Source organism: Lepidochelys kempii, chromosome 6 (genome assembly GCF_965140265.1).
Source record: "Lepidochelys kempii isolate rLepKem1 chromosome 6, rLepKem1.hap2, whole genome shotgun sequence".
Taxonomy (NCBI): Eukaryota; Metazoa; Chordata; order Testudines; family Cheloniidae; genus Lepidochelys; species Lepidochelys kempii.
Window position 1 is genome coordinate 10,208,884 of NC_133261.1, and position 27,480 is coordinate 10,236,363.

The 27,480-nt window shown below is 61.2% G+C and overlaps 1 protein-coding gene across 9 annotated transcripts; it reads right to left on the bottom strand.

Moving 5' to 3' along the window:
* Positions 1–11: 11 nt before the first annotated feature.
* LOC140913642 (transforming growth factor beta-1-induced transcript 1 protein-like) lies at positions 12–26,179 on the bottom strand. 9 transcript variants are annotated; one of them, XM_073350374.1, is made up of 14 exons: positions 25,859–26,179; positions 24,867–24,974; positions 23,554–24,391; positions 21,872–23,313; positions 11,032–11,186; positions 10,678–10,745; positions 10,042–10,184; positions 9,555–9,651; positions 9,180–9,285; positions 5,847–6,086; positions 5,124–5,297; positions 2,930–3,011; positions 2,553–2,701; positions 12–1,162 (listed from the first exon to the last, which is right to left on the bottom strand). In XM_073350374.1, the coding sequence occupies exons 1-14, from the start codon at positions 26,163–26,165 to the stop codon at positions 896–898; spliced, it is 4,176 nt and encodes a 1,391-aa protein (XP_073206475.1). In that variant the 5' UTR covers positions 26,166–26,179; the 3' UTR covers positions 12–895. The 9 variants fall into 9 exon arrangements, 8 of the variants coding, with proteins under 8 accessions (XP_073206475.1, XP_073206476.1, XP_073206477.1 ...); XM_073350375.1 differs by having other exon boundaries at positions 25,823–25,908; XM_073350376.1 differs by lacking the exon at positions 25,859–26,179 and adding an exon at positions 25,297–25,390.
* Between the last annotated feature and the right edge of the window lie 1,301 nt (positions 26,180–27,480).

The following is a 27,480-nucleotide window of genomic DNA, read 5'->3' on the forward strand; positions in this document are numbered from 1 at the left end:
CCCCACCCACACCCCCCCAGCCCAGAGCTGAAGACACTTTGTGATCCTATGACATTTCAACGTGAGTTTTGGAAAAAATAAGCCACGTTCCCCCTACTTTGCTGTGCCCAGGGGCTGGGGCTTAGCCCAGACAGCACACCCCATTGAAGGCAGGCCTTAGGCTGGTGGCCCTTCCTCTCTGCCCCCAATGACCATGCCTTCTTGTTGGACAAGGTGATCCATGGCCAGTGCCCATCCCCTGTGGGCCTGGGGTTCGAATTCTGCTTAGCACGGGGGCGGGGCCTCCAGGTGGCTTGTGGGGGGCAAGACCTATCAGCAGCATGGGAGGAATGGCAGATGTGCTGGCCCCGGCCGGTTGTGGTGTGGCTCTGAAAGAGGCGGTGCTTCCCAGGGTGTCTTGGGAGGCGTGGCTTACCCAGCCTTTGGCAATGATTGACATGCCTGTGCTGGGGACCATGGCCTTTCCTTCCCCCACTCAGAGACGGTGGGCGTGGCTATGCCAGCTCAGGGGCCTGCCAGGGCGTGGCCTTGCTGTGAGGTGCCCCCTGCCGGGGCGTGAATGTGCCCAGGGCATGGCCTGCTGAAGCATGGCTGTGGGGTGGGGCGTGGCTTGCCCAACATGGCTGGGCCAGGGGCGGGGCCTGCTGGGGTGTGGCTGGGCCAGGAGGCGGGGTATGATGGGGTGTGGCTGGGCCAGGGGCCGGGGCCGGTTGGGGGTGTGGCTAGGACAGGGGGAGGGGCCTGCTGGGGTGTGGCTGGGCCAGGAGGCGGGGTATGATGGGGTGTGGCTGGGCCAGGGGCCGGGGCCGGTTGGGGGTGTGGCTAGGACAGGGGGAGGGGCCTGCTGGGGTGTGGCTGGGCCCAGGGGCGGGGCCTGCCTGGAGAAGGGCGGGGCTCAGCCGAAGAGCTTGAGGAAGCAGGGGTGGCAGTAGGGCTTGTCGTTCTGCTCCTTGAAGGTGCCCTTGTTGAGCTGCTTGAGGCAGAAGGCGCAGACGAAGTGCTCGGGGTGGAACTTGCGGGCCATGGCGGTGATGCAGCGCCCGGCGATGGGCTTCTCGCAGCCCCAGCACAGCGAGCCCCGCTGCTTGTGGTAGTGTGTCTCGCAGAAGGGCCGCCCGTCATGCTCGAAAAAACTGCCCTGCAGGAATGGCGCGTAGCACTCCTGGGGGGGGGGAAGGGGCAGGAGGGGTGAGTGCACGCCCCGCCCCTCCCACACGCTGCCCCGGCTTCCCTCCCCTCGCCTCTCCCTGCCTGGGCCCCTCCGCGTCCCCCCGCCTCCACCCCCTGCACTGCCCCATCCCCCACGGCCCCTCCGCCACCTTCCCCAGACTCCCACAGCCCCCTGCACTGCCCCGTCCCCTCATCCCCCACATTGCCCCCTCCCCCGCCACTGCTCGCACTGCATCTTCCCCTCCCACTCCCCATCCCCCTGCACTCCCTCCCCCACCTCCCCCCACACTGCCCTCTCCCCATTCCCCCTGCCTCCCCCCACATTTCACCTCCCTCTGCACTGCCCCATCCCCCACGGCCCCTCCCCCACCTTCCCCAGACTCCCACAGCCCCCTGCACTGCCCCGTCCCCTCATCCCCCACATTGCCCCCTCCCCCGCCGCTGCTCACACTGCATCTTCCCCTCCCACTCCCCATCCCCCTGCACTCCCTCCCCCACCTCCCCCCACATTTCACCTTCCCTCTGCACTGCCCCATCCCCCACAGCCCCTCCCCCACTTCCCCACACTCCCACAGCCCCCTGCACTGCCCCGTCCCCTCATCCCCCACATTGCCCCCTCCCCCACCACTGCTCGCACTGCATCTTCCCCTCCCACTCCCCATCCCCCTGCACTCCCTCCCCCACCTCCCCCCACACTGCCCTCTCCCCATTCCCCCTGCCTCCCCCCACATTTCACCTCCCTCTGCACTGCCCCATCCCCCACGGCCCCTCCCCCACCTTCCCCAGACTCCCACAGCCCCCTGCACTGCCCCGTCCCCTCATCCCCCACATTGCCCCCTCCCCCGCCGCTGCTCACACTGCATCTTCCCCTCCCACTCCCCATCCCCCTGCACTCCCTCCCCCACCTCCCCCCACATTTCACCTTCCCTCTGCACTGCCCCATCCCCCACAGCCCCTCCCCCACTTCCCCACACTCCCACAGCCCCCTGCACTGCCCCGTCCCCTCATCCCCCACATTGCCCCCTCCCCCACCACTGCTCGCACTGCATCTTCCCCTCCCATTCCCCATCCCCTGCATTCCCTCCCTGGCCTCCTCCCACACTGCCCTCTCCCCATCCCCCCACCTCCCCCTGCATTGCACCTTCCCTCTCCACTGCCCCATCCCCCCACTTCCCCTGTGCTTCCCCATCTCCTCCCCCCCCAGCACTGCACATTCCCCATACTCCCAGCACTCCCCCATCCCCCAGAGTGCCCCTCCCCTATTCCCTCCATGGTCCCTCCTACCCCAACATTGCACTGCCCTCTTCCCCCACCTCCTCCCCCACTGCCCCCTCCCCTCCAGCCCCACAGCGCTGTGCCCGGGCGGGGACGGGGGGGCTCACCCTGCAGACAAAGCACTCAGGGTGCCAGAGAGCGCTGAGGGCCGAGATGTAGTTCTCCAGGATGGCCTGGCCACAGCCCTGGCAGCGCGTGGAGAAGAGCTCGTAGAAGTCCTGGCGGCAGTACTGCTGGCCGTCCTTCTCATGGAAGCCTGTGGGGGGAGACAGAGAGCAGGGTGCAGTGCGCTCCTCAGTGACTGGCCGCACTGCAGCAGGCTGGGGAGGGTCACTGCAAGTGAGGGGTCTGGGTGCTCCCACAGAGAGGTTGCAGTGGAGGGCAATGCTAGTTGGGGGACTGGTCTGCCTCTTGGAGGGGTTACTGGGGCGCAGCCTAGGTCCCCTGAGATGTGGGATACAGTGGGGCAGGGGTGCTCACTCACCTTCCTCCCCGAAGGGCCTCCCGCACTTCACACAGCAGAAATGCTCCGGGTGCCAGTTCTTGTCCAGAGCTGTCACCATTTTCTGGAAGGGACAGAGTCAGGGTGTGACACTCTGTGCCTCAAAATAGCACCCTGGGCCCCCCCACATTCACCACTGCAGTATGATTATGAAGTGTTTCGTACAACGTATGGCTTGTGAGGTATCATTTCAGAAGTCTTGAGCCATTGAACATTGCTATCCCGTTGGATTGGACATGTGATCATTGTATCTGATGTTATGAAATTTTGCTATGTGTGTGTTACTGAAATAGGTGGTGAGGTTGGGAATCGCCCACAGCGAGCCTTTGAGAGGCAACAAAGGAGCGCCTAGTAAGACAGATTTACATCAGGACCAACCAGACATGTGTTGATGGCCCATTAAGGGGAATTGACTCTTCCAGTGGCCATCCCAGAGACCCCTCAGAGAGGGCACGTACCCAGTGAAAGCCGCCTAACCCACATCACAGCAAGGATCATTCTGGCAGCTGGAGGAAAGTATAAAAGAGGGAGAGTGACATCATCACTTGGCCTCTCTTCTCCCCCATCTCAACACCTGCAAGAGCATCTGGAAGACAAAGACTTTGAACTAGGGAGATTGGTCCCAGGCTGGGAAGGGAATCCAGCCTGTGTATTGAGAACTGTGAGCTGCCGGTACCATCTATTAGGGTGAGAAACTGCTTGACTCAAATCTTGCTTAGTCTGTAGACTTTAGAGTGCAAATTTATTCTTATTTCTTCTGTAACCAACTTTGAGCTCTATGCCAGCTACTTATAATCACTTAAAATCGATCTTTCTGTAGTTAATAAATCTGTTTAAATTTCGCCTAAAACAGTGCAGTTTTGGTTGAAGTGCTTGGGGAATCTCAGCTCAGGTTAACAAGGGGCATCGCATGTCCACTACCCTTTGTTGGCGTGGCAAACTAATTAATGAGCTTTCACTGTCCAAGAGAGTCTTGAGCAGTGTAAGACGGTATATTTCTGGGGTGCAAGGCTGGGGACTGGGGTGATTGGCTGGTGCCTCTCTCTTTATATTTCATGCCTGGCTGAGAGAGCCTTCATGCAATTTTGCTGGGTGTGGGGCTCCCCATGCTGATGGCTGAGTGATCACAGCACCTGGAGGGGTTTGCTGCTTGTCACTGGCATAGCTTTGTGAGAGACAGCCCAGGCTGGAGAGTTAAGGAGGCACAGTGGTCTCAGTTTCAGGTTGTTCCCCGGGGGGTGTCTCATCACACAGGGTGAGATGACCCCACTTGCCTGAAGGGGAAGCTACCACCCTAGAGTCCACTGCACCACACTACACTCTGGCGCTGCATGGCCAATTCCCCATCCACACCCACTGCCTTATGTTACACTGCATTGCCCTGCAGTGTTCCGTGTACTGTTGTGTCACCCTGCATCATGGCACACTGCATCCCATAGATTCTCACTGCTTTCTGAGGCATTACCCTGCCTTCTCTAGCACTGCACTGGCAATCTGTACTGGTCTGTTCTATGTCAGTGCACTGTATCCTATCACACTGCAATCTGCAGCCCTACATTCCATGTCATAACAGTGCAGTCAGTGCACTGCATTCTATAGCCTCACCACACATGCTGTTGGGTCTCACTGCATGCAGTCACTACATACAGTACTGCATTGCATTGTGTTTAACTGCACTCAGTCACTGCATTGCTCGCACTACACTCTATAGCACTATACCACAGTATATAGCACTGCATTCTACAGTGCTTCACTGCACCATGTGGCACACTGCTCTGTCACACTGTGTATCACTGCATGCACTACACGGTGTCTGTCTCACACTTTTGCAATGTGCTGCCTTGTGTGGCACTACACTAACACTGCGCTGAATTGTGTTGAACTGTGCTCTCACACCGAATGTCACTGCATGCTCTAACGCTGTCACACTACAAGGTACTGCACAGCACGCTCACACTGCACTGCATTGTCTGGCACTGTGCTCTCACACTTCATAACACTGCATGGCACTGTGCGCTCTCACACTGCACTGCATTCATTGGCACTGTGCTCTCACACTTCATAACACTGCACGGCACTGTGCGCTCTCACACAGCACTGTGCAGCACTGCATTCTCCTGCACTGCACTGTGCTCTGAGGGAATGGCACCAGCAGGGTGCTGCGTGGCCAACTCACATCCAGGATGGGCTCATTGCAGAGGCCGCAGCGGGGCGAGAAAAGCTGGAAGTAGTCCCTCTCACAGTAGGGGGCGCCATCCTTCTCGAAGAAGTTGCTGCCCCCCATCTCCTTCTGGCAGTGGGTGCAGACGAAGTGCTCGGGGTGCCAGGTGTTGCCCAGCGCCGTCACCACCTGGCAAGGGCGGGTGGGAGGGCAGACAGATAGATAGATAGACGGATGCACACCCACTACCAAGAGGACAAAAGACTCAGCTCCTCCCTTCTCCAACTTCCCACACTGGCCCCTCCCTTTCCCCTCGCTAGTCCTGGACTCCCACCTCCACAGGCCCCTTCCTCCCTCCCCCCATTTCCCCCAACCCCTCCTCGTCCGCCAGATAGCCCCTCCCCTGACCTGCCTCCCCTCCCCCTCACACCCCACCTGGTGCTCCTCCTTTTCCCCCACCCTCCCCCTCCCCAGTGCTGCATGGTCCCATCCGCCGTCCACTCAGTGCCCTACCACATCCTCCGCATCTCCCACCCGCTCTTCCAATCTGTCCCTCCCCTTCCAAAACTGACCCCGCCCCCTCCCCAATCTGTCCTCCCCTAATCCACTTCCCAGTCCTACCCCTGATTGCTCCCAAGTGCCCTGCTCCTCTGCGCGCCCCCAGCCCCTGAGTCCTGTACCCACCTCCCTGATTTCCCCTCCCCCTTCCCCCCCAGGTGCCCCCAGTCCTGTCCTCACCTGTCCAGCGATGGGTTTCTGGCAGGAGGCACACAGCCCCTTGGTGCTGGTGGAGATCCCCTGGCGGCTCAGGTCTGACTGCAGCATCACCAGCATGCTGTCCAAGTTGCCACCCTGCGGGGCCGGCGCTCCTGGGGGAGGCGGCCCAGAGGGGCTGGGGCAGACGGATGACATCACCGGCTGCTGCGCCAGGGAGACTCGGGCGGGGGCCGGGGGCGGCGCGGCCGAGACCCCTGGGAGCTGGAAGGGAACCGGCTGTGATATGAGTGCTGAGACATGAACCAAAAGGCGCCCGGGTGATACAGCACCACGCTGTGTCCCAACGGAGAGCAATGCAGGGCACACCACACGGTGCCAAACCAAGCTGCCCATATTGGCACGAGGCAGGGCTGAATATGGCCCTGCAGGAGCCGTAACCACAAATGACACCAAACTGTTCCACAAAGCACCGATCGCATCCCATTCATTGCCCCCATCTTCCCCCCCACCCCTCCAAGGAATGACACAGGACACCAAATTGTGCCCATCCCTGCCACACAGCCTCTGAAGCACCACAACGCCCCGTGCCCCATGGCCACAAACAGCACCCTAACTCCCTGCCCCCAACTCACTGTGCCAGGCGTTACGCCAACCAGCCACCCCAAACCTGGCCACAGCCTCTGCCACCCAGCCATGGTGTGTGCTGGCCAGTCTGTACCACAGCACCCCCTTACCCATGCCAGGGCAGATCAGAGCATGCCACCCCAATCCATTCCATGCCACAGGCCATGCCAGCCACCATTCCACGCCAGGTGATGCTCTGTACCTCGGGGGAACACCCTGCATCCCCATGTTCATCCTTATCATGATTGCGTGGTAGCCATTGCAAAGTTTGTCATGTCGGGTGTCTTCAGAAGGCTCATGATGGAACTGAGCATTGTTGTTGTAGTGATGTTATAGAAATTGTTGTTATAGTGATGTTGTAAACATGTTGTAATAGGTGTGTGATTTCATGTATGTAGTTATGAGGCTGAAAATGTGTCCTCACGGCTTAAAACAAGCCCAGGCAAAATCTCTCCAGGAGCAGAGGGGCAGTTCACACCTCATCAGGGCATGTATGGGACAAACCCAGCCCAGCCTCACAGGAACAAAGGACACTGGCCTAGGCAGCAACAAAGGATCTGCTGGGCTCTCGAGTGAGTCATCCCCCTTCCCTTGGTCAGTCAGGGACTACGATGAGGTAATGCTCACCTGACTCTGAAGGGGTGTGAGGGGCAAAGCCAAGAGGGAGGAAAGGACATGATAAAAGGGAGAGACATTTTGCCATGCTCTCTCTCTTCCACCTCCATCTACAGACACCACCACCACCAAGTGACTGAAGCGCTGATCAAAGGGGAGAGCCTGGTTGAAGGGCAACCAGCCAGCCTATGGTGAGAAGCATTTATGTTTGTAAGGACACTGAAAGTGTTAAGATCAGCTTAGAATGCGTTTTGCTTTTATTTCATTTGACCAAATCTGACTTGTGCTTTGACTTACAATAACTTAAAATCTATATTTTGTAGTTAATAAATCTTTTTGTTTATTCTACCTGAAGCAGTGCGTTTGGTTTGCAGTGTGTCAGAGTCTCCCCTTGGGATAACAAGCCTGGTACATAGCAATTGCTTTGTTAAATTGACAAACTCATATGAGCTTGCAGAGTCTAGTGGGCATAACTGGACACTGCCAGACGGAGGTTCCTAGGGTTGTACCTGGGACCGGAGCTATTGGCTAGTGTCACTCGGTTGCACAATCCAAGCAGCAGCTGGCCAAAAGTGCTCACTCACGTAGCAGGGAGCATCTTACATGCCAGTGGCTGTGCATGAACAGCCCAGGAGTGGGGGTTCTCACAGCAGAGCAGGGTAAGGCTGGCTCCCAGAGTTGAGGATTGGAGTGACCTAGCAGATCACCAGTCCAGATAACACCAGGGGAACGTCACAGTGCCATGCCAGACTAATACAGGTTTCTGCACTACGCTGTACCCTGCTGCTGGGATATGGGGCACGACGCCAAGTCATCTGTTACCTACCTTGGCATTCGGTGCCACACCCATTCCGGTTAGACAGAGAATCCCACACCAGGCACTCGCTGTGTTCACCTGTTCACCAGGCCAAACCGGCAGCACTGGGCTGCACCATGCCATGCTATACAATACCCAATGCCATGCAGCACCATCCCAGCAAGCTACAGAGCCTGATGCTGCCCTGTGCATCACCACACCCAGAAGAATGCCACCCTGCCCTGTCCCACGGACAGCACTCAGCACTGTCCTCAGCACTGTCCAGTGCCAAACAGCACCACACGGCACACAGCAGCAGGCCAGGCTGAGCCACATACCAGAGTGTGGGCTGCCAGAAGGCTGGTGCCAGGGCAGGAATGTGCCCGGTGCCTGGGCTCCCGCAGGGCGGCTGTAGGCAGGGGACAGTCAGAGTCAGCTGCCCGCCACACGGGTGATCTCACCAGGCCACGTCTGATCCCAGGCAGCTGCCAGCTGTCCCCCAGACTCACCCCTCCTGGCTCCCCTGTGAGAGGGCACGCGCTTGTGCACCACCTTGTCCTTTTTCATACTCACAATCACAGCCCCCATCACCCATGTTGGCACCAACACCTGTGGCTTCTCACCCACGCCCAGATACTTGCCACAGCCACTTCCACACTCCCTTGCCCACCTGCTGGGTCGCTCTTTCTTGCACCCCCATTTACACACACACAAACCAACCTTTGCACTTGCTTGCACACATATACTGAGTGCACGCCTGTGGGCTCATGAACTTATTCCCACATGTTCTTTCTTGCACGTTCATTTCCACATCCACACAGACCCAGGGTCCCTTGCACACTGACTCTCACACTAATTATTGTGCACACTTATGTGCACAGACTGCCCCTTGCTCACTCATTTGCACACACTGCCCCTTGTGCACACACTCTCCCATGCTCATTTGCATGCACTGCATCTTGCACACTCATGTGCATTTGCTCATTAGCACACTTGCTCTTCCATGATCATTTAGAGGCTCACTCAGACACGCCATTGAACCCTCATTTGTGCATACATTTGCAAACACCACTTCTCACACATGCTTTTCTACACATTCTCCCTTGTCCACATACCAGCCTTTGCTCGCTCTTGCTCTCTCACACACACACACACACACACAAGTCCCTCCTCTTGCACACACGTGCCCCCTCCCCCCATTGCTTCTTTTACTCCCACACTTACTGGATCCCATTGCGGGACAGGAAGAGTCCGAATCCCATTAGCCCCCACCCCCAGACTGAGCCTTGTCCCCTGTAGTGCCTCTGTACCAGACTCACGTTGCTCTGGACTCTGAAGTCCGACAATGAGGCCATGAGTTTGTCCAGCTCCAGGGTAGCAGATGTGGCTGATGGCTTCACAGGAGGGGGGGTGGAGCCAGCCGAGCTAGGAGGGAAACGACAGCATGGTCATTGGGCCCCACAACTTCCCACCAAAGGCTCCCAGTGCTGTTTATACAGGAATCCCTCACCGCGCCTGAAATGCATATTCTTCGGGGGGGGGGCGTGCAGGGGCTGATTATACAGGGATTCTTCACCTGGCACTGAGATGCAGCCACCTCTGGGGTGTTGCCCATTCAGTACTGAGTCTGGACTCCCAACCAGTGGGATATTTAACCCCAAGGACCAACGGCCAGAAATGGGAGGGTCACTCACTGGCTTGGGGACCCCCCTTCCCCGGCATCCTCTGGTTTCTCCTTCCGCTTCTCCCCATCAGGGCCCTTGTTGGATGGGAACTGGGACATGATTTCGTCTGGGGAAAAGACAGACAGACAGACAAACGCACACATACATACACAGTGTTTCCATTAGTTGCCTGCAGTGACCAAGCATATCCACCAGGGGAAAATATTTCACAACCATAGGGAGAGATGCTAAGGCCTAGAGTGGCCCCAATCCCAGGCCAATAGAGCATGCCAGTGCCCCGGAGGGGAGCCCGGATCCCGGACCAGCAGGGGGAGGCAGTGCCCCGGAGGGGAGCCCGGATCCCGGACCAGCAGGGCACGGCGGTGCCCCGGAGGGGAGCCTGGATCCCGGCCCAGAGGGTGGCGGTGCCCCGGAGGGGAGCCCGGATCCCAGCCCAGCAGGGGGGCGGCGGTGCGCCAAAGCAGCAGTGCCCGGGGAGAGGTTGGCAGCGCCCTACCTGTAATGTTGAACTGTGTGGCGTTGAGCTCCTGCAGCAGCCGGTCCAGCTCACAGAGGCCGGCACCCAGCACCCCGCTGGACGAGGAGAAGGGTGGCGCGGCTGGCTCCTTGGGCCGGGGCGAGCGGGGCTTGCAGACAGTGCTGGGGGGGAGCAGAGGGTGAGTAGAGTGCGGGGAGCAGCCCCCCTCCCCCAGCCACCTCGCAGGGAGGAGCCAGCTCCCACCCAGCCCAGGGAGCAGTGGGGAGGCAGGGCGGGATGGAGACGCTATTTATAGGGAGCCTCTTAATGGAGCAGCTGGACCATGGCCAGCAGGGACTGGGCCAAAGCCAAGGGGAGGCCTGCCTGCTGCCACCCCTGCCCCATCCCCACCCGCTTCTCCTTCCCCACCCCACACTCCCCACCGCACACTTCTCCTCCCCTGCTCCAGAAACCCCACCCCCGCCCGCTTCTTCTCCCCTGCCCCCACCCCTCCACTCCCACCTACTTCTCCCCCGCCCTACACACCCCACCCCTGCCAGTCTCTCCCTCCCTTCCCCCAATGAGCTCCCCCCCAGCTCCTTACCCACACTCATACCCTTCACTCCCTCCCAGTACCGCCCCTGTAGACCTAACCCTGCCGTGCTTGGGACCCACCTGTAGAGATGCTCTTTATCGCCCCCGCTGGGCGGGGCAGAGACAGGCAGAGGGTCCATGGACATGGCCTGCAAAGAGAGAGACATGAGGGGGTGCAAGGAGACACTGAATGGGCCTCTATTCACCAGTGACATGAGATTGCTGGGTCTCAGACTAACTAGGGAGATGCAGCCACCTCTGGGGTGGGGTGCAGAGCCTGATGAACAGCTGCACAGGGATTGATCGTCCCAGCTCCCTGCAGCTCAGTGCCCCCTAGCACTGCGCTGGCAGATTGGGGCCAGGCCAGCACTGACAGAGGAGAGCGCCCCCTACTAAGCCCTCGCCCCACTCCCTGCAGTACCCCCCTAGTGTTACCTGCTGCTGAGGGTTGTAGGGTGGAGGAGGGGGCCTGGCCTCAGGCGTCCCATCCTGCCCCAGCCCGTTAGCGTGGGCTGCCCCAGAGTCCGTGAGCAGTACTGGGCGCTTGGAAATGTGAGAGGTGGTGGTCTCCAGATCAGCCAGCAGGGCATCTGTCGGGGGAGCAGAGAGAGGTGGGGGGTTGGGGAGAGGCTAGGATGGATCTGGGGTGGACTGCTGGGGGGGGGAGGGGGCACAGAGAGGGAGCAGGGGCTTGGGGAAGCAGAGACAAGGGACAAGAAAAGGAAGAGAGGATGCCCAGGCCCGGGGCTGTGGAATTAGCATCAAGATCTGTAGTTTCCCAAAGCTGGGGGAAGGCCCCTGGAGTCCTGATCCTCTATCCCCCACTAGACCCCACTACCCTCCCGGAGCTGGGATAGAACCCAGGATTGCTGATTCCCAGCCCCCCCCTCCCCTTACCAAAATACTCCACTGCCCTCTCAGAGCTGGGATAGAACCCAGGAGTCCTGACTCCCAGCCCCATGCTCTGACCACTAGACCCCACTCCTCTCCCAAGAACAGATTCAACCTTTAGCAATACAAATGATTCCCCGAGGCAGTGCCCCAGGAGTAGCCACGTGTGCTGTGAACATGGGGAGCTCATACAGTACGTACCAAACACCACTATACGGGGGCGAAGCAGGAAAGAAGGGGAGCCAGAGCCCCCTGGAAAAGGAGACGGGACAGAAGGAGATGGGGGGGCAGATGGGGAGGAGGGACAGAGGGGCACTGGAATTAGCACATTCCGTGAAGGGACAGTTCCCCGCCACACTCCCTGCAGCACAGCGCCCCCCGTTGAGCCCCCCCATCCACTCCCTGCAGCACGGCAACCCCTGCTGAGCCCCCCATCCACTCCCTGCACCTCCTAGCACCACAGGGGGGCCACCACTGACTATGCGGGGAGAGCGCCCCTGCCCCTCTCCCACCCCAGCCAACTCCCCCCCTCATACAATCACTCCTTTGTGGGAACATTCTCCACCACAGACTGAGCCCCACAGAGGCCTTTTCATTCCCCAGCAGCCAGGAGCAGCCAAGCCAGGGAGGGGCAAGACCACAGATCACACACCAGCCCGACTCAGCCCTCACCAGAACCCTGGGCAAGCAACCCAGCACCGCAGTCAAAGGAGACCCTATGATAACACAGTGTCCACTGTCCCCCTACCATAACAACCCATTGCTCTGCTCACAGGAGACCCTACGATAACACAGAGTGTCCACTGTCCCCCCGACCATAACAACCCATTGCTCTGCTCACAGGAGACCCTACGATAACACAGAGTGTCCACTGTCCCTCCGACCATAACAACCCATTGCTCTGCTCACAGGAGACCCTACGATAACACAGAGTGTCCACTGTCCCCCCGACCATAACAACCCATTGCTCTGCTCACAGGAGACCCTACGATAACACAGAGTGTCCACTGTCCCTCCGACCATAATAACCCACTGCTGTGCTCACAGGAGACCCTACGATAACACAGAGTGTCCACTGTCCCTCCGACCATAACAACCCATTGCTCTGCTCACAGGAGACCCTACGATAACACAGAGTGTCCACTGTCCCCCCCGACCATAACAACCCACTGCTCTGCTCACAGGAGACCCTACAATAACACAGAGTGTCCACTGTCCCCCTACCATAACAACCCATTGCTGTGCTCACAGGAGACCCTACGATAACACAGAGTGTCCACTGTCCCCCCGACCATAACAACCCATTGCTGTGCTCAAAGGAGACCCTACGATAACATAGAGTGTCCACTGTCCCCCCGACCATAACAACCCACTGCTGTGCTCACAGGAGACCCTACAATAACACAGAGTGTCCACTGTCCCTCCGACCATAACAACCCATTGCTCTGCTCACAGGAGACCCTACGACAACACAGAGTGTCCACTGTCCCCCTACCATAACAACCCATTGCTCTGCTCACAGGAGACCCTACGATAACACAGAGTGTCCACTGTCCCCCCGACCATAACAACCCATTGCTGTGCTCACAGGAGACCCTACAATAACACAGTGTCCACTGTCCCCCTGACCATAACAACCCATTGCTCTGCTCACAGGAGACCCTACGATAACACAGAGTGTCCACTGTCCCCCTACCATAACAACCCATTGCTCTGCTCACAGGAGACCCTACGATAACACAGTGTGTCCACTGTCCCTCCGACCATAATAACCCATTGCTCTGCTCACAGGAGACCCTACGATAACACAGAGTGTCCACTGTCCCCCCCGACCATAACAACCCACTGCTCTGCTCACAGGAGACCCTACAATAACACAGAGTGTCCACTGTCCCTCCGACCGTAACAACCCACTGCTCTGCTCACAGGAGACCCTACAATAACACAGAGTGTCCACTGTCCCTCCGACCATAACAACCCATTGCTCTGCTCACAGGAGACCCTACGATAACACAGAGTGCCCACTACCCCCCGACCAGAACAACCCATTGCTGTGCTCACAGGAGACCCTACGATAACACAGAGTGTCCACTGTCCCCCTACCATAACAACCCATTGCTGTGCTCACAGGAGACCCTACGATAACACAGAGTGTCCACTGTCCCCCCGACCATAACAACCCATTGCTGTGCTCAAAGGAGACCCTACGATAACACAGAGTGTCCACTGTCCCCCCGACCATAACAACCCACTGCTGTGCTCACAGGAGACCCTACAATAACACAGAGTGTCCACTGTCCCTCCGACCATAACAACCCATTGCTCTGCTCACAGGAGACCCTACGACAACACAGAGTGTCCACTGTCCCCCTACCATAACAACCCATTGCTCTGCTCACAGGAGACCCTACGATAACACAGAGTGTCCACTGTCCCCCCGACCATAACAACCCATTGCTCTGCTCACAGGAGACCCTACGATAACACAGAGTGTCCACTGTCCCCCCGACCATAACAACCCATTGCTGTGCTCACAGGAGACCCTACAATAACACAGTGTCCACTGTCCCCCTGACCATAACAACCCATTGCTCTGCTCACAGGAGACCCTACGATAACACAGAGTGTCCACTGTCCCTCCGACCATAACAACCCACTGCTGTGCTCACAGGAGACCCTACGATAACACAGAGTGTCCACTGTCCCCCTACCATAACAACCCATTGCTCTGCTCACAGGAGACCCTACGATAACACAGAGTGTCCACTGTCCCTCCGACCATAACAACCCATTGCTGTGCTCACAGGAGACCCTACAATAACACAGAGTGTCCACTGCCCCCCTACCATAACAACCCATTGCTCTGCTCACAGGAGACCCTACAATAACACAGAGTGTCCACTGTCCCCCCGACCATAACAACCCATTGCTCTGCTCACAGGAGACCCTACGATAACACAGAGTGTCCACTGTCCCTCCGACCATAATAACCCACTGCTGTGCTCACAGGAGACCCTACGATAACACAGAGTGTCCACTGTCCCCCCGACCATAACAACCCATTGCTGTGCTCACAGGAGACCCTACAATAACACAGTGTCCACTGTCCCCCTGACCATAACAACCCATTGCTCTGCTCACAGGAGACCCTACGATAACACAGAGTGTCCACTGTCCCCCTACCATAACAACCCATTGCTCTGCTCACAGGAGACCCTACGATAACACAGTGTGTCCACTGTCCCTCCGACCATAACAACCCATTGCTCTGCTCACAGGAGACCCTACGATAACACAGAGTGTCCACTGTCCCTCCGACCATAACAACCCACTGCTGTGCTCACAGGAGACCCTACGATAACACAGAGTGTCCACTGTCCCCCTACCATAACAACCCATTGCTCTGCTCACAGGAGACCCTACGATAACACAGAGTGTCCACTGTCCCTCCGACCATAACAACCCATTGCTGTGCTCACAGGAGACCCTACAATAACACAGAGTGTCCACTGCCCCCCTACCATAACAACCCATTGCTCTGCTCACAGGAGACCCTACAATAACACAGAGTGTCCACTGTCCCCCTACCATAACAACCCATTGCTCTGCTCACAGGAGACCCTACGATAACACAGAGTGTCCACTGCCCCCCTACCATAACAACCCATTGCTCTGCTCACAGGAGACCCTACGATAACACAGAGTGCCCATTGTCCCCCTACCATAACAAACCTGCACAGCATGCACAGGAGGCCCTACAATAATGGGCACCCTACAACAACAAAGCAGTATTCTCAGCAACTGCTTATGGGAGACCCTATAAAAATAAACCAGAGCTTGTAACCCCAGTGCTTCCATGCACTCTTCAACAACAAACCATTGTGTGTAAATTCACCTCCCTACAACAAACTATCATGCGTAAATCTAAGTCCCTACAATGACAAACCGTGTGTAAATACGAGACCCTATAATAACAAACCAGCACATGCCACCCATATCTCACACGAGGCCCCACCCAACCAAACAGCTCCTGCTGCTCACGAGCCACCCTACAATAACAAACCAGTGTATAGAGCCTTGTGCTCACAAGAGACCCTACGATAACAAAGCAATCTCGTAAATGTCCCTGCAGCAAACAATTAGAGGTGTTCAGCCTCAAGGCCCACAAGCAACCATATAAAAATAAAGGAGTCCTTGTGGACAACCCTACAATAACAAAGGAGTGTCAGAAGCCCTGGAGGTCCGGAAGAGACCCTACAATAATAACCCAGCATGGGTAGCCCTCCCAAGTGACCCTACACTAGCAAACCACTGCTTGTGGTCACAGCCCTCACAGGAGACCCTACAACAACAAACCACAATGAATACAGTCCCTCTGTCAGTCACAGGAGACCCTACAATAACAAACCAGACCAGGGGACAGAGGGGGAAAGTGAGATTCAGGTTTAGTGAGCCCAGGGTGAGGGTTGACCATCCAGCCTCCATGGCTCCCCCCGCAGCCAGAACCCCTCCTCACCCAGTGGTTCCCCCAGTCCTGGTCACACCTGCTGTGGGCTGCCCGCCCCACCCTGCTGGTTTGGGGCCAGGAAGAGAGGGCAGCAACACTCCTGCTGGGAGGGGGTGCTGGGGAAATCTGGCAAGGGGGGGAATCCTGGGGTGGGGGGCTCAGTGACCCCCCACACCCGTACCCCGGCACAGACATGTCTTCACTGCAGGACTCACTGGGGCTCTTACCTGGATTGGGGATGGACAACCTCAGCACCCCACAGCTCAGCACCCCATCCCCCCAGTTTAGCTCCCTCCCCTGGGATCCAGCCCCTGCTCTTAGGACTCAGACCCCCCCAACCCAGATCCTATATCCTGGGACCCCCCTCCCACAGCCCTGCCCCCCCAGGCTCCTTCCTGGGGTGCAGCCCCCAAACACTCTTCCTAGGACACAGCCTCCCCGCAGCGTGAAACACCCACCCATCGCCCAATAACACAGCCCACCCCCACCCCTATTCCTGGGACACATTCCCGGGACACAGCCCCCCATTTCTTCCCACCTCAGCACTGCCCCCGCCCCCTAAGGCACAGCCCCCCCCCCCACACACGTGTTAAGGGTGAAAGAGAAGGAACCCTGCAGCACATGGGTATAACTTTCTGAGGGGGGCAGCAGGGAGGGTGCTGGGGGGGGGAGGTCCCTGGTTATTAGCGCCCCCTGCAGTTTGGGCCCCACCCCAGGCCCCACGAAGCCACAGGAATGTGGTGAGAAATTCCTTCTCCTCCAGATGGAGACAGGCTGGGGAGGGGGGACGCACCCCCCCTCAAAAAAATCCTCCTTCCCCATGCCCTGCCCGCTCTGGGGAACGGCGGGGGGGGGGGGGGAGAGAAGGATGGATGGGAGCAAAAAGCAGCCTGCAAGAGAGGAAAAGTTGAGGGGAAGAGAAAGAGAGAAAGACAGGAGTGAAAAGGAGAGAAGAGAGAGAAAGAGAGGGAAAGAAGGGAGTGAATGGGAGAGAGAAAAGAGGGAGAGAGAGAGAGGAAAAGGTAGCGAATGAGAGAGAGAAAAGAGGAGGAGAGAGAAAAAGAAGGAAGTGAATGAGAGAGGGAAAAGAGGGAGAGAGAGAAAGAAGAGAGAGAAAGAGAGGTAAAGGGAGAGAAAAAGAGAGAAGGGGAGAGAAAAAGAAGGGAGCGAATGAGGAAAAGGGGGAGAGAGAAAAGAGGGAGAGAGGGAAAGAAGGGAGTGAAAGAAAAAAAGAAAGAAGGAGGGAGGAAAAGGGAGAGAAAAAGAGAGAGAGAGAAGGAAGGGAGGGAAGGAGGGGGAACAGGGAGCGGGGCAGCGGGCGTAGGGCGAGGGGCTGGGGCTGGGGCCGGGCTGGGCGCGGCGGGTCCCAGCCTGGCAGCGGGTCCCTTACCCAGGTCGTCCATGGCGGCCCGGCCCCAGCGGCGGATGGAGGCAGAGCCCCCCCCGATCCCCTCCCGCCCCGTGACGCGTCTTCCCGGAGAGCCAGGGAGCCCGGCTCCGGCCCCTGCGCGCTGACCATGTATGGCAACGGGGCATCGCTCGGCGCGCGGGGCTGGGAGCCCGGACTCCTGGGTTCCAGCCCCGAGGGAGGGGCCAGGGGCCAGCGGGTCAGGACAGGGACGGGGGAGCTCGGACTCCTGGGTTCCATCCCCCAAGGGAGGGGAGTGGAGACGAGTGGGTGGTGGCTGGATGGGGAGCCCGGACTCCTGGGTTCCATCCCCCAAGGGAGGGGAGTGGAGACGAGTGGGTGATGGCTATATGGGGAGCCCGGACTCCTGGGTTCCATCCCCTAAGGGAGGGGAGTGGGGACGAGTGGGTGGTGGCTGGATGGGGAGCCCGGACTCCTGGGTTCCATCCCTCAAGGGAGGGGAGTGGGGACGAGTGGGTGGTGGCTGGATGGGGAGCCCGGACTCCTGGGTTCCATCCCCCAAGGGAGGGGAGTGGGGACGAGTGGGTGGTGGCTGGATGGGGAGCCCGGACTCCTGGGTTCCATCCCTCAAGGGAGGGGAGTGGGGACGAGTGGGTGGTGGCTGGATGGGGAGCCCGGACTCCTGGGTTCCATCCCCATGGGTTGGGGAGCTGGGACCAGCAACTGGTGGGGCTGGGAGCCTGGACCCCTCTTCTCTTTCCCTCCCTCCCCCCCCCCCAGCCACCCAAGCTAGGCATGAACAGGCTAAGCCATTGCCTAGGGTCCCCTCTTCCTTTGGGGGGGGGCAAAACTACTCCTGCTGAGGGCCCCCAGTGGGCCAGCGCTGCCCTGGGAGGGGAGTGCAGCTTGTGGGTTAGAGCAGGGGCTGGGAGCCCGGACTCCTGGGTTCTCTCTTGTGCCATTCCCCTCTTGCTGCTGACGCTAAGGGAAGTGGGGAGGCCGCAGGGCCAGGGGGGGCTCCGGCTCGGGCTTTTCTGGCTGGGACGTTGGGAAAAAAACTGTCACCAAATGAGAGAATTGGCTGACTGTTCACAGGATGTGGGGAGAGGAGCCGGGGTCGGAGCCAAGAAAGGGAGAAGAGAGGTCCCCCAGCCAGGAGAGCCAGAGGGGGGAGCGAAGGGCAGATCCCAGGAGCGAGGGAGGTGGGTGAGGGAGCCAGGAGGGACCCCTGGCAGTGATAGTGGGGGCAGGGCAGGCTGGGGGAGGGCTCCCAGGGGCAGGGGATGGAGGAAAGGCTGGGGGGGCTCCCAGTGGTAGAGGAGAGACTGGGGGGGGAGAAGAGGAGAAGCTGGGGGTGAGGAAGAGAGGCTGGGGGGGCTCCCAGTGGCAGGGGATGGAGGGCAGGCTGAGGGGGCTCCCAGTGGAAGAGGACAGGCTGGGGGGGGGGGGAGAAAGAGGCTGGGACAGCTCCCAGTGGCAGGGGACAGAGGAGAGGCTGGGGGGGCTCCCAGTGGCAGGGGACAGAGGAGAGGCTGGGGGGGGGGAATGACACATCCCAGGCCCCACACTCAGGAAGCAGCCCTCCCTTCCCCCCCCAGCCCATCTGGAAGCAGTTGAGCAGGAGGCCTTTCCTGTGACACAGGGAGGGGAGGGGGGGGGCAGCTGGAAGAGCAGCCAGCGCCAAGCAGGGAGTCCACAGCCTGGTTCCCCCCCACCCCTGATCCACCACCCCCATCCTTGTCCCCAGCCCGCTCGGAAAGGTGCTGCCCCAGCCCCTTCCAGGCTCAGGCACCCCCCCCCCCCGGCTGGGGGCAGATCCCACACTGCCACTGTCCCCGCCACACCCCAGCCAGGTGCAGAGATGGGAGATTAGCCTCAGCTGGGGAGGACGGGGACAGACAGTAGCAGGGGCAAGGAGCCAGGACTCCTGGGTTCTCTCCCCAGCTCTGGGGGTCCAGGATCAGGTCTAGCAGGCTGGGGAGTAGGAGCCAGGACTCCTGGGTTCTCTCCCCCATTCGAGGGGGGTGGAGGGGAGATGATGATGCTGGGAGCCAGGACTCCTGGGTTCTCTCCCCCATTCGAGGGGGGGGGGGAGATGATGATGCTGGGAGCCTGGGTTCTCTCCCCAGTTCGGGGGTGGGGGGGACGCAGCAGAATGAAGGGAGACAGACACATGTGCGTAGCGAAGCCCACCCTGTATTTCTCCACGTACAGTAGCTTATTCAATACACTCCCGTTGTACACACCCACCCCCTCGCCAGCACAGAGCAGCAACCCCGGCTGCCCCTCACCATTCCCTGCAGCATCCCCCGGGCCTACCCTACCTGGAACATAGGAAACAAGGGGGGGGGGCAGATCTCTGTGCACACAAAGCCCACACACTGCCCTGCGCCAGCCTCCAGTCAAGCCTCCCCCCCCCCCCCCCGCTGCTCGCTGTGGCCTCAAGTGGGGAATTGAGGTGCCCTGTGCTGCAAAAGTAGGGACCCCCCCCAAATACACCACAATCCCTTCCTCAGGGAAGGTTGCAGGCAGGCTCCCACCCTGTGCCATAGACCGAGGGAAGGGATCCCAAATTTTCCTGGGGGTCAGCGGCTCATCCCCACTGCCCTGATACCTCTTGCTGCATGGGTCCCCTATACCCATTCCTCACCTTGCCATTACCCCATTTCTCCCCCTCAGTTCCCCCCCACTATCAACCTCCCCACAGCTTCCTGACCCCCCAACCTCCTCTGTTCCCCAAGCCCCTCCCCCCGAGGGGTACAGAGAGTGCCCTAAGCCCAGCCCCTCCCCCCCACCCAGAGGGGCATGGGCGGTGCTCTCAGCCAGCCCCCTCGCCTAGGTCCCATCAGTGCCCATTCCCCATGGCGTCTCCATGGCAACCTCCAGCAGCTCCTGGGCCAGGCCCTGGGGGTCTCCGGTGACTCGGAGGATCCGCCCCAGGGCGGCCGCCCGGCCGGCGGGCTCCTCCGCCGCCCCCAGCAGGACGTAGCGGGCACAGCGGCGCAGCAGCTGACCGCGGCCCAGCCGCTCCGCAAGCCGGTACAGCTGGTCCGGGCCGGCGCCAGGGCGCAGGTGCTCCCGGCACAACGCGTCCTCCACCAGCTCCTGCAGCTCGGGCAGCAGGAACTGCTCGGCCACCGCCAGCGTCTGCTCGGCCAGCTCCCCCTCGCCGGGCGGGAACAGGCCCCCGAGGGCCGGGCACGGCTCGCCCCGGCAGCCATGCAGGAAGTGGGTCAGCACCAGGAAGGGGGCGGGTGCCGCCCCACGGATGGGCACCAGGGCCTGGCGGGCCTCAGCAAACCCGCCCGCCAGCATGGCCCGCAGGACGTCGGAGCCGGCGCACGCGGCCGGGCGCGAGGCCGGCACCAGGGCGCCTGAGTCCAGCCGGAACTGCAGGTCCGCCCCGCCCGCCCTCACCAGCCGCTCGTAGGGGCACGGCGGGGAGGCTGCCAGCCGGGAGCGCTTGGGGGCGGGCGGGGCGGGGAGGGGGGCGGCGGCCCCCAGCAGCAGGGAGAGCGAGTCCACGGCATAGAAGGTGAAGGGCGGGTCGGCGCCACTTGTCAATGCAGCCAGCAGGAGGCGCAGGCCCGAGTGCTCCAGGAGCAGCCTCCGGCAGAGGGACTTCTTCCTGCGGGGCGGGGGGGGGTATAGATCAGTCCCCGGATCGGCCCCCAGCCTCCCCCTCCCCCCCCACCAGATGGCCCCAGAATCTCCCTGGATCAGCCCCACAACCTCCCCCGCAGCCTCCATTCCCACCACCTCCCCCGGAACGGCCTCCTTCCACCAGCTGGGCCCAGGCCCCTCAATGACCAGCCCCCTGCCCACCCATGCACCCCCCCCCCGGTGCCACCCACCTGCAGATGAGGGGCAGGGCCACGGCACAGGCCACTTGGTCGGCCTCGGCGCCTGAGAGCAGCATGTGGGTGAGGACGCCCGCCCCGAAGGCCGACTCAGCCTGAACGCACAGATTGCACAGCAGGGTCTCGCCTGGGGAGGGGAGCAGCATGTCAGAGCCCCTCCCCCAACGGCGCAGATCTCCCATCCCCCTGCCCTGCCCCTGCAGCATGAGCCCCCCGCCCCCAACGCCCCACGGCACCACAGCTCCAGTGACACAGCATCCCTCCAAACCCCCCCCCCCCGCCCCAGCAGGGTGCCCAGCCCCCACCGCACAGAATTCCCTGCCCAGCCCCGCGCCCTGCCACACAGCTCCCCCTAGTACCACGCCGGGGCACTGTGAACCTGACAGCGGAAGTAGGAGGCTCACCCTGAGCTGGGGAGCAGGAGACCCCCATTAACCTAGAGCAAACCCCAGTTCCCTCAGTGGGGGGCTACCGGAGAGAGGACTCAAGTTCTTCGGGGACAGAGTGCTCTCACACTGGGATGCTGGGAGCCCCATAATGCAGCAAGGTGACCCCCATTGCCCAGGACTGGGGCGCTCACCTACCCCTGGGGCACAGCGGGGGATCCCCATACCCTGGGACCGGGGCTCAGCAGGGGAGAGGACTCACCCAACTCCTTGAACCTCCTGCCAGCCTGGTGCCTACAGCCTGGGCTTCTGGGGGTCTCATGTCCCACAGCGGCAGCCTCCTCTGGGGGAACGCCCAGCACCAGCCAGGCCCGCAACATGGAGGGGGCGTAGCAGCGCACAAAGGCCTCCAGGCAGATGGGGTTGCACGTGAGCCGATGCAGCAGCCGCAGGCAGCGGGGTAACGGGACGGGGGCTCCGGTGACATAGGTCAGCAGCCCCCGCAGCACCGGGCCCGTCACCAGGCTGCGGCTGGGGTCCTCAGCCTGGGAGAACCGGGACAGCAGCAGCAGGGCAGGTGCCTCGGGGGCCGATAGCTCCTCCTCCCCACCCCACAGCAAGAACTGTGGGGCCAGGGCCTCGCCTGGGGGATGGAAGAGAGCCGGCGTGGAAGGGGCCACGTCTGGATGGGGACGTGATTTGCCACGGCGCCGCGAGGAGAAAGCAGCGGGCTGGGGCTCCAGGAAGTCATCGGCAAGGAGGCGCTGCTCAGTCCCAGTAGGAATCGGAGAAATCAGACGTATATCCTTGGGAATTGGGCTCGGTGCTGGATCGGACCGGCTGGCCCCAGCGGGAATTGGTGATGCCGGACGCAGACGCTCGGGAACAGGGCTTGGTGCCCGATCGGACCGGCTGGCCGCGGTGGGAATTGGCGACGCCGGACGCAGGCGCTCGGGAACAGGGCTTGGTGCCCGATCGGACCGGCTGGCCCCGGTGGGAATTGGCGACATCAGCGCTGGACCTGGCTCGTCTGATGGTGCCGTGACGTGCCAGCCAGGCCCGGCTGACATCAGGGTGCCTGGACACAACTCTTTGGTGGCTGCTGCAGCCGGAAACCATGCTGGATTTTGCAAGTCAGTCCGAGCGCAGTTTGGCGAGAGCTCCTCATTCGGGGTCGCCGACCGTGGCAACTGAGCCTGCAGGTTCTGGGCGGTGCCGGCAGCATCCGGGGCAATCTGTGCCAGATTCTCTCTTTTGGTCCCAGGGGACTTTGGTGTAGCCAGCAGCACCATGGGGGCTGCGCTGTGCTCCCCTGTCCTGGCTGGATTAGGCAATGCTGTATGGTGCCTGGCAGCTAAATCCGGTGCCGCAGCTGGCAGTAACTCTGCTGGATGGTGCCTGGCAGCTCCGGCTGTAGCCGAACGTGCCAGGACCGGTGCCTCAGCACCTGGCGTCTCTGCCACATGGCTCCCATCAGCCACAGTTGAGTCCAGCTCTGCCCCGGGTGCCAAGCACTGCACCCTGGCAGCCAGCTCCAGCGACGGAGGAGCTAAGCAGGTGGGCGAGCCCAGCCCCACAGGCAGCCGGCCAGGCCCCGGCGTGTCGTCCTGCAGCTCGAGGGTGGGGCTGAAGGAGCCGTCAGGGGACCACTGTGGGGAGAGGTCGCCGGGACTGGCAATGTAACCCTCAGAGAGCAGCCAGGACCTGTGGCAAGAGGGAAGGAGTGAGAGCTGGGGTGGGGGTCAAGGAAGCCCCAAGTGCAGAGAGGAAGGGGGAACCAAGGGAGCCCAGAGCAAGCGAGCAGGAAGACGAGCTAGTGAGTCAGGAGCACTGGAGCAAGCAGGGGGTGGGGAAACCAGGAGGGCCGGGGGGGGAAGGGAGCACTAGGGAGTGGGGAGGAGAACCCCTCAAGCGAGCCTCAAGCACACCAGGAGAGACGCTCACCTGAGTCTCTGGAAGCTGGGTGACTCCCCTTCCGGTGCCCCGCTCTCCCGTCGCCCCTCGGGGGGGAAGTCAAAGGAGGCAGCGTCCCGCTCGTCCTCGCTTTCTCCCTCCTCCTCCTTGTCCTCCTCCTCGCAGCGCGCAGCCCACTGGCCCTGGGCCACCAGCCGCCCCACCAGCAGGGCCACCAGCCCGCCGGCCTGCAGAACCTCCAGCGCCTCCTGGTCGTAGAAGAAGGCCACGAAGGCCACGACCACCCGGGCGTGGGAGCCTCGCTGGCGCCCATCCTGCAGCAGCGCCAGCAGCAGCTCCAGCCCGCCGGCCTCCCGTACCCGGCTGCGGTTCATGGCCTCCCGGCACAGCAGGCAGAGCGCCCTGACCAGGGGCTGCAGGACGGCGCCGGCGGCTCCTGCCCCTCGTCGGCGCCGGATCTCCCCCACCAGCACCGCCACGCCTCCAGCGTTGCCCACGGCCGGCCGCAGCATCCCTTGCAGGCAGAGATTGGACAGCGCCGAGACGGCCGCCTCCCGCACTGCCCGCTTGCTGTGGCCGGCTAATGCCACCAGGGGGGCCACCCCGCCCCCCAGGCTCAGCTGCTCGGCGCAGTCCCGGCTGCAGCCCTTGGTGAGCTCTAGCAGGGCCCGGGCAGCTGCGGCAGCCAGGGCGGGGTCGTCGGGGCTGGCAGCCAGGCGCTCGGCGATGGCCCGCACTGCGCCCTGCTGGGCCAGCGCCAGGCGGTATGCTGGGGTGGCGGCCAGGTTGCGCAGGGCCCGAATGATGCTCTGTAGGCACTCGCTGTCCTGGGAGCTGGCAAGGACTTGAACCAGGGGTGGCACCGCGCCTGGGAGGGGGCGGAGAGAGAAAGGGGGTTAGTGAGCCCCAGATCCAGAGAATGAACCCCAATTACCCCCTCCCAGGTCAGCAGGGGACTCCTCAGTATGCAGGTGAACCCCAACATGGCTCCTCTCTGGTACGGGGTGAACGCCAATATTACCCCCACAAGGGATCAGAGAGTGTGCTCCCCAATATAAGCGTGAACCCCATTATCCCCCAGGTCAGCAGGACGCTCCCGGTATGGGGGTGAGCCCCCCTATTACTCCCATGCAAGCAAGCAGAGAGGGGCTCCCTGTATGGAACAATTCCCATTACCCCAGCCCAGGTCAGCAGGGGATGCTCAGTACGGGGTGAGCCTCAGTACTACACTTCAGCTAGCAGGATCCGAGGGGCTCCCCAATATGGGGCAAGAATCCCAGTTCCTAGTCTTCCCCCATCCTCCATTCGCAGGTTGGCAAGGGGGGGTGCATGACCCCACTCACCAGCATCATGGATAGCCTGCAGGTTCTCTACGTCAATGGCCAGGTTGCCCAGGGCCCGTGCTGTCCGGTTGTGGATACTTTCGACTCCAAGCGATTTCAGGATCATCACTGGGGGGAGAGAGAAAGAAATCATCTATGAACCATGGTGAGTGCATTATCCCTCGCACAGAGCTGAGATGCAGCCATCTCTGGGGGGGTCAAAGGGGCTGTTTATTCAGGGATTTCTCGTCCAGCGCTGAGGTGCAGCCACCTCCGGGGTGGGGCACGGGGGCTGTTTATACAGCGATCCCTTGTCCAGTGCGGAGATGTAGCCGCCTCTGAGGTGGACATGAGACCCAAGGAGAGATGGAGGGGGCACAGGCATGTACCACCAGTGGGGACCCCAAATTGTACCATGCATGCACGGGGCGAATGCCAAGCCACGCCGTACCCAGGGAAAAGAGAAATCAAGGCACAGCACTATTGCGGCACCAATGGGGGAGCCCAAGTTCCACAATGTGAGAGCACAGGGGCCCCAGATGCAACCTCCCAGGGCGGGCAGGCAGGCGCAGGGCAACCCTGGACCGTGAGAATCCAGAAACATGCCACTTCGGCTGCGGGGCGCCCTGGACAGTACCATTTCAGCTTGGTGGGATTTAAGCTGCACCTCCAGGCTAACAGGTGCAAGGAGACCGCAGACTGTACCAATTTGGCCTGGCCATTGCAGGGTAACCCCAGATCATACCACTACATCTCAAGGGGACCACAGACAGTACCATTTTGGCTCGGGGGGGGGCGACCCAGAGCAGGGTAACCCCAGACTGTGCCACCCTGGCTCGGGGAGGGGGGAGTACCCAGGCTCCACCCCCAGGCCTGGCAGGAATAGGGTAACCCTGGACTGTACCACTCTGGCTCGGGGGGGGGGGAACGACACCCAGGCTGCACCCCCAGGCCTGGCAGGTGGCCCCGGACCGTACCATTTCGCGTCGGGGATTCCCCGCCGCGTCACTCACCCAGCGAGGGGATCCCCCCCAGCTCCCGCACCTGGGCCCGGCTCCCCCCCTCGGTGCAGCAGTTGCCCAGGATGCTGAGGGCCAGGTCGAGGGTGCGGCGGGGCCGGAGGGCCCCAGCCAGGAGCCCCAGCAGGGGCCCCAGCCCCCCGCGGGCCCGGAACCGCTCGATCCCGCCGGGCTGCTTGATGTGCCGGGTCCGCAGGGCCAACAGGGCCCGGCCCAGCCCGGGCTCGGCCCCGCCCCGCAGCTGGGCCAGGCAGTAGCCCAGCGACTCGGCGGGGCAGCTCCCCCCGGCTGCGGCGGCCATCGCGGGACTGGCCCAAGGGCAAGAGCAACGGGGGAAGGGGGGGCCCTTGAAAGGGGTCCGGCCCCGGGGGTTTGTGGGAGTTGTAGTTCGGGCCCGGACAGGGTCCACGCTAAAGGCGGCCGGTGGAACTACACCTCCCATGAGACGCGGGGAGAGCGCGATGCATTGTGGGGGCTGTAGTTCTCCCTACCGGAGCTGACGGGGAAAGGACTACAGCTCCCAGAAGGCGTAGCGCGGGGAGCTCTGCTCGGGCGGGGAGCAATGCCTGCCGGGGGCTGCGGTTCTCACCTCCGCTGGGGGCGTGGCTGCGGGGGCTGTCACACTGCCCGGGGGTCTGCCACCTCCCTGGCGCTGACGAGCGGGGAGCGGTCTACACGGAGGGGGAGGAGCCACAGAGAACCAGTGGGCGGGGTCAGACTGTTGGACAGCTGCTGTCACCCACCCTAGCGCCCGCTCCCGGGTCCTGTCCCCGGCTCTGGCAGGGGAGTGGGTTCGAGGGGGCGCGGGAGCCAGGACTCGGGTTCTGTCATTGGCTGCCTCACTGACTCCCTTCCCCAGCTGGTGCCTCACTTTCCCCACATGCCAGGCCAGGAGAACATGTCCGACTGCAGTGGGGCGCAAACTTACCATAGGCAGGGCTGAAAGCCCAGCCAGGCATCAGCACACACGCACTGGGTGGGGGGCCCACAGGTTGGCAGGGGGCAGCTGCACCCTAGGCTCCTGTTTGGTACCAGTTCACCTAGCGTTGCATCAGGGAGTTCGGAGGAACTGCAGAGAAGATGGGAACCCACCGCCCCAGGGTCTGATCATAGATTCATAGGGTTAGAAGGGACTGCAGGAGTCATCTGGCCTAACCCCCTGCAGGTGCCCAATAGACCCCACTCCCCTGCCAGAACTGGGATAGAACCCAGGAGTCCTGGCTCCCATGCCCCCTCCAAAACAATAGACTCCATCCCTACCATCTCTTCTCTGCGCTTTAGCTGTGCAGAGCACTAACCCCTCAGGGGCGCTGGGCCTCTGGAGAGAGACAGAGGTTATAAGCAAGGATGACATGACCTCTGTCTGCACAACCCCCAGGCCTGAGGGGAGATCAGTTGTTGGGGTGAAGCACAGCAGAGTTTACACTGTCAGCAGCTGCCTGTTTACAGGCTCCCAGCGAGGAGAGGAAGACACTTCCCTCTGGGTACAACACAGACCAGTTCCCACAAGCTGGCCCAGTTATCCAGACTGGTTCCCAGTCACACTTGTAGATGCTACCGACAAAGAGAGAGTCCTCTGTCCCCTGTCCCCACATGCCTTTGTGATCTGAGCCCCC